This window comes from Amblyomma maculatum, chromosome 11, assembly GCF_055883805.1.
Source record: "Amblyomma maculatum isolate TAMU_Amacu chromosome 11, ASM5588380v1, whole genome shotgun sequence".
NCBI classification, from domain to species: Eukaryota; Metazoa; Arthropoda; class Arachnida; order Ixodida; family Ixodidae; genus Amblyomma; species Amblyomma maculatum.
The window spans coordinates 57,944,198-57,956,793 of record NC_139354.1 but is presented as its reverse complement, the minus strand read 5'-3'; the positions used below and the strand labels follow the sequence as shown (position 1 = coordinate 57,956,793).

Below are 12,596 nucleotides of genomic sequence, written 5' to 3'. Positions count from 1 at the left end.
AAAAAGAAAACTGCGGGAGCAAACGGAACCAAAACATTAGGTATATTTAAACTTTTCTTGCTTATGAACTGAAACTTTTTAAACAAAAAGGCGCATCAAAGACTTGAGCGAGATTTTGTTCGTTTGTACACGTCGTGGTTGAAGGCAACAGCGCCTTGACTACAAGCTTATCATTAGCTCCAATGTATCGCGGTGCTTCCAAGCTTTCGGTTGTTCTATTCTCAGGCGCTTATGTGTGCACGTTTCTAAACTGCTTCTCGAAGACATCATCCGAAAGCAATGTACTTCCAAACCAGGAAATAAATTCGCTAGCAAGACCTGAAATAAGAAGCAAAGTGGACACAAGCGCAGAATAATTTACTTTATGGTTCAATGCGAGACGTAAATAAGCGATCGCAGCTACAATCTATTCGTCGGAACCGCTGGCATGTGCACAAGTGCAGGACGAAATGTCAGGCATTAAGAAAAACGTCGCGACTATTCCTTTGCCCGATAATGAAGTCTCGCTTTCGGAAGCTTGTGTGTAGGATCTGGGGTTTCGGTGGCCTTCTTTTGAGAAATGTTCGTCTATTGGTTTTAGGCATTCTTTAAAAGCGTAGTTTTTGTTATATAAAAGGATCAGTGAGGTCGTATCTGCCCTCACGAAGGTTCCGACTTCATTAAACAGTATCTTTTGCTGGGCTAATTGGTGTGACATTGTGTTTAACCAAAGGAAAAAACAGCGCTAAATGTTAGACAGAAAACACAGAAAGACGAACTTTCTGCGTGTTCTAACTTTTAGCGCTGATTTTTTCCTTTGGTCCGACTTCATTCCCCGCTTTAAAAGCATTTTATATTGTAGTCTTCGTGTTTCTTTTATATTTTGTCTATTTGTGGTTACATTATGTGAACTGGTGTTATTTGTCATCGGTTTTGTTTGTGACAGGGCTTCACAGCTATGAACGGCTTTGTGCTGCTGTGACCTGGTAACCTGGTATCTATATTTTGTTTTTTACTAACTCTTTGAAAAAGAGGTTTCCTCTTGCTCTTTCTTTGCTTTTGCGGGACAGGACACACTTTATGGCAATGCAATTTTGCTTTTTAGCATTTTTGTTTTTGATGGTTGTCTGGGTTAATTTGCGTGATTTGCTAGCTATGAGTTCGGTTTTGTCTTTATATAGTGGGCTGTCCCAGGTTAGAATATACCATTACCTCGCGATTCTTTCCATGACGACTGATATTATGAACTGCACTACTGCACGTGCTCGCGTTTCTGGCGGCTAAATCGTAGCTGAAGTCACCTATCTACGCGCCTTGTATTGATTCACGAAGTAAACTTGTTAGATTGCTCTCTGCGTGCTTCTTTCTTTTTATTCGTCCGCGTCTCACTTGCGCAGTACTTGCCTTCCATCAGGCACACATAAACTAGACCGACAAGTTCTATTGAAGTAAGGCACTGGAAAGAGCTGCATTTACAGCTTTGCTTATGGGCAGTTTTATGTTTCAATGCATTGTCTCCATTAAGCTACGATACGGGCGAGGAGCCTTTATCACTAAGTTCTACCCCTGAGTCCAGTAATCAGCGTAGTTCGTCAAGATTGTGTGACGGATGCAGGAACTTTGTACCAAAGCCGAATACAAGTCATTGGTAGACTGTCTGGTACGGTTTTCTAAATAAGCAACATAACCGACATGCTGTGCTTTTGCTTAATGGTTTATTCGTGAGGCTAGGTGGAAAATGTGTTACGAAAATGTACTACATTTTTATATTTACATGACACCAAAAGTGTTCCACCCTCTACCGCAGGAAGTGACACCGGGTTTGGCCACATGCTGGCCAAGCAGCTGGCACGAGATGGCTTCTTTGTCTTCGCTGGCTGCCTGAATGGAAATAGCGATGGCGCTAGAGCCCTCAAGGCGACAGATAACATTCTCGTGCTGCAAATGGACGTCACAAAGGACGAAGAAGTCAGCCAAGCGCGGCAAGTCGTAGACGACAACCTGAACGGACGAGGTGAGGCTTCCGAGAAACTGCTGAGCTACCAGAAAACAGGGATGCTGCACAGGTCCAACCTATATGATCTCCGCGCACAGTAAATGGCAAACTACGCAGCGAAATGAGCTCAGTTTGCGACTTGGCGTCCGCAGTTGTCTTTGTAGCCGCGCGGTGTTTTCAGAATGCGGTTTTCGTTTTCTCAGAAAACAAAACAAAGGTGCTAAGATCAATGGACGCACGTCCACTGAAAAAAAGAAGAAGTGAACACGCTTTCCTAGTTATTTATCGTGTTCCCCTCACCCATACTAGATATTTCTTTCACATTCCTCGAGAGCCCAGTAGATGAGACCGCCGCAGGGAAGGCGATTGAATACGCACAAAACATTGTCTTTGCCGCAAATATATATTACTGTACGAAAGGCAACAAGTAGGCGAACACTGACGGCGAAGACAATTATATTAATAATCAGATATCGCGTCCTTTACTTGCACTTAGAGCGGGAGACGATTTTTGAAAACCATCTAAGCTTGTGCCGGCAACCGTATTTGGTAGACATTTATAATCATGCATGGTTTTAATGACAAATAGGGCGTACCATGCATAGCTTTTTAATATTTTTTTTTCTTTTTGAGCACAAAAAAATATCAAGTGCCTATGCGTTGTTTTTTTAAGCATTCACACATCGAGCTAACCAAAATGAAGATTGGTAGGCCTAACTGACAGCGCTTATATCAAGAACCTCCATCCGCTGCTCTTTCTTCACCCGGATCTTGAATTTTTGACTCCTATTTCGAAAAAAAAAAAACGAAATACTCTTGAACTTAATCAGCCTCTTCCAAATCACCGATGGAAGCTTTGTCTACAAGCTTTGTATTAAATTGTCTGTGTTTATCTTTTTGCCGGGCTTGGCGATGAACGTCACTATGAATGTTTTTCAGTCATTAGGTAGCACTCCCGAGTCCCAGCAAACATTAATGTAGGTCTTAAAATCTTGTAGAGTTTGATTATTGAGATTGGCCAAAAGACCGACCGTTGCCTTGTCGAAAGAGAAGGTAGGCAGTCTAAAGTGGGCTCAGTGCTCAGTGAGATTGACAAATGTTCGAGAGGGCGAGGGGGCAGTTGACCTTCGGCGTGAAAACAGGTTCGAAAAGCTCAGCCCGTAAATCACAATGCAGAAAATAGCGCCTCAAAAAGGTGGAATCTAGTGCTCTTCCGTGAAAGGGTTCCGGCAGGAATAATAGGAGGGGAGAAGTGACTTCAGGGGAGGGGGGAGAGGGTGTTGCCAACAGCAACACGAGCACTGCATGCGTGTCTCATTTCCTCCTGCTTCTGCCCGCGCTGCATACGTCTTCACCCCACAGGGATGAAAACCTTCCGATGATGGAGTCTTCGCGCCCAAGCGCCTGGCTTTGGACAAAACGTGCGGACGCAACCACGGTGACGAGCGTAGGCGGCCGCCATGCTAATGTACAGGCTTCATCATTATTTTTTACCTCACTACCCTATTTCTTCTTACTGTCCATTCACTCCCCCTTTCTTTATCCAAGCTCATATGTGTACCACAAAGCTTTTTATTCTTGTAATGACTTCAATTAAATATTTGTCTTCCTACTACTACTTTCCAGTGAAAAACGCTCAACGCAGTAATCTATTTCTCCGAAACGGTGGCCCATTCTCATGTAGTAGTAAAATTCCGGGCGAAAATAACAAAAGACCTGAAGCTGTAAAAAACATTATTTGCATATAATGCATGCTTTTTGCTAACTAGGATACAAAATGTCTTACCAGCATCTATGGTAATTTTATTTATTTCTTTGCAGGTAAAATAACTCTGTAGTGTTTCAAAGAAACATTTTCGCACAGCGCATATGCGCGGATAGGCTAGCTCGAAGGGGCGAAACACTGTACAATCAAGTTAGCGATTTAAACACGTTTGCATTGCAACTGATATTAAAAAAAAATGAGCCAAAAACACTTAAATCACAACTGGAAACTGCCGCATGCTTTTTTAATAAATTCACCATATTAAGGCCAGTACAGGTAAAAGCAACAAATGCGCCGGCGAATACATAAGATACCGCAAAAGCATATTAAACACAGGAAACAAAAATTAACAAGATTTCAAATGGCTGCAGAGATGAAACCAGCTCATCATAAAGTGCAAGGATGTATGTAGTATGCGCTACCTCATACGCAAAGTAAGCCGAGAAAAGATTATTGCCACATGGATGCTTGCATGAAGCAGGCCGCATGTTTCATACGTGCGCCACGTCTGATTCCGATATCATTTTTTGCTTCTGTACCTAATAAAACTGCGTGCAATGCCGTTGAGCCAATCGCCTTAAGTAAATATATTAGGTTTGGTAAGTTGGGATCTATTACACCGAGGCATTTTCAGTGATGTCGAAGCAATTCAATACAGTGATGGACTTTTTTGATCTTCTCGAAATGCCGGCACCAGAAAAGCATGCAAATTTCACTGGAAAATGTGACGTTCTCTCAGAAATACTCGCATTTTTGTAAACAGGCATCAGGTAAAAGAAAACTAAGGCGGTACCTGTTACCGTTCCGACAAAGTATGCATGTCTTGATTAGCCGCTTGGCTAAGCCATACTTGACTCATTTCCTCCGGGTTGCGCATGCATATGACTGTTACCTTTGAACTAGTGGAATATTTTCAAAAGCTCTTTAGGGATTAGGTTTAAGGTCTTGAGGCTTTAGTTTTAAGTATCTTTACTTCAGTCGCATATAGTTACACACGTCAAAAACCTATTATGGCTCATCAGCTACATACGCTTTGACAAAACTAAAACATAGCGCATATCATACTTATCACGGATTATGCACTTATTCTTCTGTAACTGAAGAGAATGTTAAAGGATCAGCCACAAGTCACCGTCCAATACTGCCACCTTGTAGAAATGTCGTAGCTGATACTGGGGGCACGTTAATTTGGCAATGAAACAATAGATGCAGTACATGAAGTGAGAACATTAGGAATAGTATTTAATGAACATTTAATTTGGGAGGCACTGTAACACATGTGCTTCGCAACTTGGCGAAGCACATCTTTCTTTTCTTTTCTGTAGACTTCGTCATATTGTTCCACCTAGAATTAAACTAATGTTACATAATGCCTTATTTACAACACACATGAATTACTGTAGCCTTGTTTGGGCAGCATCTTCAAAGACCAACATACATCGGCTATTCTTAGTGCAAAAAGGCAATCCGTCATATTGCGGGCTAACTGCTTCATGGCCATACAAATGAGCTTTATTAAAAATAAAATATACTCCCTGTACTTCACCTATATGAGTTCAACCTATGCTTTAAGTATAAAAACTCGCTGATAAAACCAAATAAATCCTTTCTCTCGCTGTGCGATCTAAGACAACCTTTGGAAGTTCCCTACAACATGAGAAACAGAAATACATAGCTAGCGGCCTTTTCGCGTACGAATAACAGTTTAGATATACAAGGACGTCATATGCCAGTATTATTAAGCAGACTTAACAACACAGACAGAAATATAAGAACAACAACAAAATCCGCACAAATTTTAGAAGTTTGACAGTATAAAGTGACAGATTAGGGATGGGCACTCCAACATGCAATTAGAAATTAAGTTCCACATAAATCCAATTGTCTGTTTTCTGTTTTCAAGCATTAATAATTGTTGCATAGATTTTCAGTGTATCATGCACTTTTGAACATACATACATTTTATAATCTGTAAATACACCTTGTTTAATTTGTCATATAATTAGTAAGAACATTGATTTCATTTTACAATTCTCTATTTTTAAACTATGCTCGTTAACAACGTTTCACTTCTGTATACTCTTTGCCGCTGTACGCTGCCATCAAAGGAGGCAAGGGCCTTCGTCAAGCTGCTTACAAAGCAGTTTTAGTGCTTGTCCTCGCAGTTTTTCTGTGCCGGGAGGAATGCCGAATAAAGTGAATGTGAATGTGAATGTGAATATCTACGGCTGCATAGTGAAATGCTCACATTCAAGAACGTTCGCTTTGCTTTCTCCATATGCTAACTGCAGATCTCTGGGCGGTGGTCTCAAATGCTGGAGTTGCAATCCTCGGCTACATCGAGTGGCAGCCCATGGAGAAAGTGAGACGGGTCTTCGATGTGAACACATTAGGAACCCTATCGGTGACTGTGAATTTTCTGCCCCTGCTGAAAAAATCTCAGGGAAGGTTGGTCCTGGTATCAAGCTTCTTTGGTTTGTATTACGCTTCGTTTTTATTGTATATATATTTCTAGCTTCAGCTTGGAATTGTGAGTGTTCTTGCCTAGTATACGTTACATTCGTCAAAAATCTATCAAACTTGGTACTACTAACCTATTTTATTCAATAAAGCATGTCACGTTCAAAGAAGAAAACCCCATCGTACCTATCAGCAATCTCGAGGTAGAAATAACGTAAGAATTATGGAATTCCAAATGTTCTGGTTTTTTTTGTTTGTTTTTTAACTCAACCACTAGCGTGACGTGCTGCTCTCCAGTAAATACCACTGCACAACCTGATGCAAAAACTTCTAACAACTTATTTATGTAAAACTATAGCCGCTAGAGACAATTTGTAAACAATGTCATTGGAACAATTTTTTACTGTTGCTGCCAGATCTAGCCTATAGAATGCTTTCTAAGCTCATATGATCATTTCCGATGATTTTAGAAAACAGACACATGGGCTGGAATTCCAGTCCTTTTGCAGTTTATTTAGCGTTTCGAGCCATGGGGCATAAGTGGCAGCCGTGGAAACTAGAAGGTTTGTCTTTTTGTCTAGATACCTGGACTTGATAGTGTTACTAAACATATGCTTGATTAGCTCAATTTAATATCTAAACAATATGAGCAGGTAAGCAGTAGCACTGCTACAGTTCTTAGCTTTTGACTGTCAAGCACAAAAGGAAACAAAATGTGCGCTTTGCTAGGGGGCTTTCCTTCAAGGTAGTAACCCAGCTTTGCTATCGTTTCAGTTTTTTTCCTTGTCATAGGCTAAATTGCACTGGCGTACACCTTCCCTTATTTGCAGAAACTTGACGCTTTGAATTTCTTTAGGTCTCAAAAAAAAACGCATCATTATAAGTCCATTCCGCATACTTTGACTGCGACGTGGCATTCATACGTTGTTCTTGCAATTCTTGACCATCGCAGCTCTTAAAATTACAACTATTTTCTTCTTTTTCGAGATTGGGCGGTCACATACTTAAGTTTCGTTCCGTTTGTTTTCTAAGTGTTCTCATGGCTGAAAATAGTGTTCTAAAAGCCCAAGACAGAACAAACAGAACAGGAAATATTCTTTGATATTTTTAGCACGTAGCGTTCTCCAATCGTGAGCCATCACCAACTCTCTCAACTACAGCAAGTGTAATAACATCCTGACTGTAAGAAGTCACATTAAAATTCAATATCATCACCTCTGCTCGCAGGGCGCATGACCATGCCCGAATTCGTCGCCTACTGCATGTCCAAGTGCGCTGTGACGTCACTGGCGGATGGCCTGCGGCGACAATACTTCAACAAAGGCCTTCACGTGTGCACAATCGAACCAGGGGCATACAGGTTTGTATCTGTTCCTCTGCAGGGCTCGAGCGAGAAACGTTTTTTGCGGCGTCAATGTCATTTTAAAAGGAAAGCAAAAGGGTAGACGAAGGTCCGTCATCCATCAAAGCGCTTCTCGGAAACTTACTGCATGCCAACAAACAGCACTCTATTTCGTAATTTTCCGTTTTGAATAAGAGCATCGAAGCAGAACTCCCTGCTCCGTTATTAAGTAAACTGCAAATTGACGCAGCTTAACGCACACTGACAATTACGAGCCACTGGTTCTCAGTGCGCTTAGTTTAAATTACTCGCTGCGAGGAGTTGCCTTCCACTTTGCGCGCCCATCACTGCAAATGTGGGCATCAATGGGTCCTTTATTAACCGTGATCTCAACGGGGCACTTGAGGTCATAGCTCCTGAGAGCACACGAAGTTACTGTCATGAAGGTTTTGTCGCAAGACAAATCTTTTTCTTCGTTCACACCCTTCACAGAACTGCTATAGCTGACCACCCTCGGATGGATGAAGAATTTGACAGAGACCTGGATCTGCTTCCCAAGAGAGTGCGGAAGTGGGTCAACGAGCGCGCTGTCGCCAACTGCAAGCACACCGCCGAGGTGCTTCACACGTCTTTCATGAGGGACGACTTGCAAGAGGTTGTTGATGCGATGAAGATGGCCGTACGAGAATTGTTGCCCCGAGCGAGCTACAAGCCAGGCGGATATTTGCTAGGCCTAGTTCGATGGCTGCACAACATCGCGCCCGCTGAGATGGCTGACGAAGTAATACACGCGGCGCGCAGGCTGTCCATGCTTGTGAAGAGGAAGTAGGTCCTGCATTTTGCTGAAATTTCTGAGCTGATTTGATTTCAAGGAAAACAAAACAGGAGGTTTGCATCTCTGCTTGCTTCCCAGGAATACCCTACCTAAATGATGCATGCTTCGAGGCCGAGGAAAGCATAAAAAGGGATAGCCGCCTTTCAGCAAGGCTCCGGAGAAGATCGTGGGTGTACTTTTTTTTTCTTGTTAAAAATAAAATTGTTTTTGTCTTTTTCGTCCTATGAGAGTGTCACAAAAGCAAAGAAGGAGCTCTGACTGTGAAGCTTTTAGTCAGAGCAGCCAGGCAACCATGGCATCTATATGACAGCACGAAAATCCTCAAGGTAACTTTCCGAGTGGAGTATGCCCTGCCAATAAGCTAATAGCGACTAAACATATACCAGAAACACATAAACATAAACAGAAGCTGATCGCATCAGGGCGCTAAATTTTTGCAGCACACATAGAAAGCGATTGGATACCAGAAAATAGGTTCCCTTGTCAGAAGATCCGCTGTTACTGGAAATACACTTCTAAGTGGTGCCACCTTTTTGGCTACTTGAGAAATATCTGTTTCCCAACGTAACAAGAAACGTGAGCTCCTATGGCCAGTGTTTTAGTACAAGGAATTTCCCCTTTAAATGTTTGTCTCCGCGGCTGCCTGATCAACGTTTAAGCAGTCAGCCAGCTTGTCAGAGTTAGTTTATTAATATTGCTGCACCGTACTTAATATGCTGATTGCGTACAAATTGCTAAACACCCTGCTTACCGTGACTCAGCTCTGCTAGAAGGTGACAATCGCTGTTAAGGCCAAAGACGATGATTCACTTTTCATAAGCGTTTATTTTTTTACGCATAAATTCTTCATCCAGGGATCTTCTTTATAGAAATTCTTCTCTATATAAATTGCTCAATTGTGGAAAACGAAAAACCGTAATATTTGAGATAATGTTTTGGATTATGCTATATTTACTGATATTATTGTCTTTTATTATTAAGACTGATTGTTCCGTCCGACCAAATCTCCTTAGTGCTTTTGAACATTCTGAAGTATTTTGAGTGGTCCTTTTTTCGCCTTAAAACATTAGCACACATGTCGTTTGGAAGTTCCTCAGAACAAAATGCAACCGTTACTGCTAAATCAGAGATTTCGAACTTTTTCAAACTGTTTTTGTAAAGAGAAATTTAATAAGGCCGAAACGCGTTGAACGCCTACATTATCAGCTCCTATCGTCCATCAGGGTTACGTCCACTACAGCAGGTGGACATCCCGATGTGGCACGGCTGCTATCAATGGATTTTCAAAAATTCTCGGGAGTTTTTGCTGTAAGCGTTATTTCAAAATCACGTCAGGCGAAGAAAGACAAACAGTGAATAGTCTTTTTAATATACGTCCTGCAATAGCGCCATTGAAGGTACAGGATTGTTACTTTGGGAAAGTTTCTAGCTCTGTATCAAGGATTTCCGCAGTTATTTTATTTGCGTCCACCTAAGACCGGTGGCGCCCCTTGGCATCACCATCACAATCGCCATTTTGGTTGAATCTCGTAAATGGCATGATATGGCGCCACTGGTCCAAAAAGGAGCTGTATACACCACTAATCAGGTTATTTTGCTTGAACGACCATTTTTACCGTTTACATATCTCACCTATGTCGCATATGAGCTATAGTTATTATTGATAACACACTTCAAGCCACTACCAGAAGTGCATTTTGTATTTATGAATGACACGGCGATGTAACCAGAACTTTGCTATCATATGCCGCTACTCGCTATCCGTGGCACGCGTGATTAAAACTAGGCTTCCTCACAATCCTGTGTTCGGTTTATGCCAGCAGAACATGAAACGGCAAGCATGCATCCCAGCAGTTTAATAATCTATGCGTAGCACAGATTAGACCGGCAATTTTTTCTGCTCGGTATTTACCGATGACAAATACCAAAAAAAACGCATTTCGCATTTCATGATGCCCATTCCTCAATTCGTAACATCTATATCTGAAGACGTTTTGCCCCTCTTCCTGAACATCAATACTAAAATATCAGAAGGAAACCCCATATATCTAGATATTACGAAAACCTTTGTCAGGAGAATCGCTTCCAAGTGATCAGAAGTGAGAAAAAAATCCCACCGATACCAAAAGCGAAAACCAAATCTCTTCTTACATCTTACAGACCAATTTTCATTGTGTACCAGCGGGAAAGTAATGGAACACATCATATTTAAGCCCATTTCTACTCTTCATTAAGAGCACAACCTAACTGATACACCGCAGCACGGTTTCCGCATGGGGAGTATCTACGGTTACGCAGTTACTTGAGGCAGTACATGAGTTGCAGCAAGTATACACAGACAAATCTAGATTTATATCATTGTTTAAACTTCAATAAGCATTTGACTATGAAGCATTTGACTATGACTGTTTTCACGCTGCGCAGTAAACATCGTCATCCTCAACAAGTTCCAACTACAAAAACAAAACACTCTAGCGCTGCACACTGAACATGGTCGTCTTCATAAAGTTCAATTTGCGCCCCTCTTTCATTTAGCCAATATTAATACTCCGTGTATATATACCATCTTGCTAAAGACAGAGACCGCAGCCGTGTCAGACAGGCTGCCGAGACCACTGAACAATGAGAGCCAGAAAGCCAGACTAGCATTGTTCGGAGAAGCTTACCAAGCGCTGTAGCGAGCCAAGATCGAAGAGGCAGAAGTGACTGCGGCTACTACCAACTACTAACGCTTGTGAAATTTAGTTAAAACGTTGTTCCACCTCTACAATTTTTCTTCTACTTTCTAATCAATCATCTGCAAGTTTAAGTATTACTTCACATTAATAAAAAATCTGCTATGATTTCTTCTGTGTCGGTTGCTGTTCGCTTCTTTCTTATGTATGTCGGGACGAAGTTTAGTTTGCTGCATAATGTTTTTGAACTACAGATTTAAGGGCATATTTTAATATACTGTTGGCCTTCCATAGGGCTTAGTAGAGGTCCAAGCAATACCTAATGTGTAATCACAAGTCAGGCTAAGACATACATAGTTCGCTTACGAATATAAATAAGGCAAAGGGCCTTAGGAGCAGACTTACGACTTTCCGGAGCGCGGAACCATGAAGCGAAATGGTTATTCTAAAACATATCTGAGTCGAATAACACTCCAGAGTATTGGAATGTGATGGAGGAATAATTAAAGAACAATAATATTTTACATAATTTGGTCCGTTATGGTCAGATTGCGCTATGGGAATTCACGCCTCTCTTTTTTTTTATTCTCTTGTATCCGAAACAAAGGCTACATTTCGCTTTTCTCCGACAACTTTCTCCCACCCAGTGCAATTCAGTAATCAGCCCCAACAGGTCCTCTAGTCCTTGTTCATCGCCGGTTCAGTAGTTTGCCTTCAATGCCCATCATCGCTACCACTATTACGGTGTCATCTAAATTTTCTCACCTGTACCTGCGTTTCGGGCTGAGTCGGTTTGATTTACTCGGTGGTGCAGTACACACATCAGATGCTCGTTTACACCTGCTTATGCGCATTGAATGTAAATAAAAACCAAGGTAATGATCCCCTCCTATATATAATTGGTATCAATTTTAGGACCGGGTTAAGTGGAGAAATATGGGAGAGGCCTTCGCCCTGCAGGCTGATGATGATGATGACGATGATGATGATGAATTTTAGGACATAAAGGATAAAAGTATCACTAAAAGGTTGCGGTTTTAAACTGAAGTGCGCTGCGAAAATAGCTGCACTTTGCCACCACAGCCTTACCGACTCAATATATCACGGTTAACGGTTATTCTATGCCTGAAGGCGCGTTTATGAGCTTGGTAGGCTCACTGGGGCATTAGGAGACAATAGGGGGGCAAAGCACCCCCCACTTCACTTCCCCCCCCTACAACGCGTCCCTCCGCGAAGCTCAAGAATCACCGAATCAATTCATAAATTGTAAACCTCTAGTACGACGTCAACGTAATTATTTTAGCGTGTATTAATGGTTCACTCTAATATCTGACATAACATCTGGCGTGGAAAGAAATGCGCTGCAGTCATGGGCAAATTTTCTTCAAGAACGGACGAAGTCGCAGTAGTTCTGTTTTGATAAGAACGGGGAAAGCAGGAAGTCCTGTAATGTAAAGATTCTTGAAACAACGTAGGGCTTGACAAAAAAAAATATTTTTGCCTTTCAAAGCATTACGGGGAAAAGAAAAATATTACCACAAAAA

General features: G+C 41.6%; 1 protein-coding gene across 1 annotated transcript; it reads left to right on the top strand.

The window, feature by feature from the left end:
• The first annotated feature begins 1,792 nt into the window (after nucleotides 1–1,792).
• LOC146173862 (retinol dehydrogenase 7-like) lies at nucleotides 1,793–8,541 on the top strand. Its single transcript, XM_084585697.1, has 4 exons — nucleotides 1,793–1,993; nucleotides 6,032–6,214; nucleotides 7,428–7,560; nucleotides 8,035–8,541. The coding sequence occupies exons 1-4, from the start codon at nucleotides 1,810–1,812 to the stop codon at nucleotides 8,369–8,371; spliced, it is 837 nt and encodes a 278-aa protein (XP_084441823.1). The 5' UTR covers nucleotides 1,793–1,809; the 3' UTR covers nucleotides 8,372–8,541.
• The last annotated feature ends 4,055 nt before the right edge of the window (nucleotides 8,542–12,596 follow it).

What these genes read in the sequence shown, in the direction of transcription:
- LOC146173862 (XM_084585697.1), top strand. Translation starts at nt 1,810, where the DNA reads ATGCTGGCCAAGCAGCTGGCACGAGATGGCTTCTTTGTCTTCGCTGGC. An exon ending in CCTGGTATCAAGCTTCTTTG is followed by an intron (nt 6,215 to 7,427) that starts GTTTGTATTACG and finishes CTCTGCTCGCAG; the next exon opens with GGCGCATGACCATGCCCGAA. An exon ending in ATCGAACCAGGGGCATACAG is followed by an intron (nt 7,561 to 8,034) that starts GTTTGTATCTGT and finishes CACCCTTCACAG; the next exon opens with AACTGCTATAGCTGACCACC.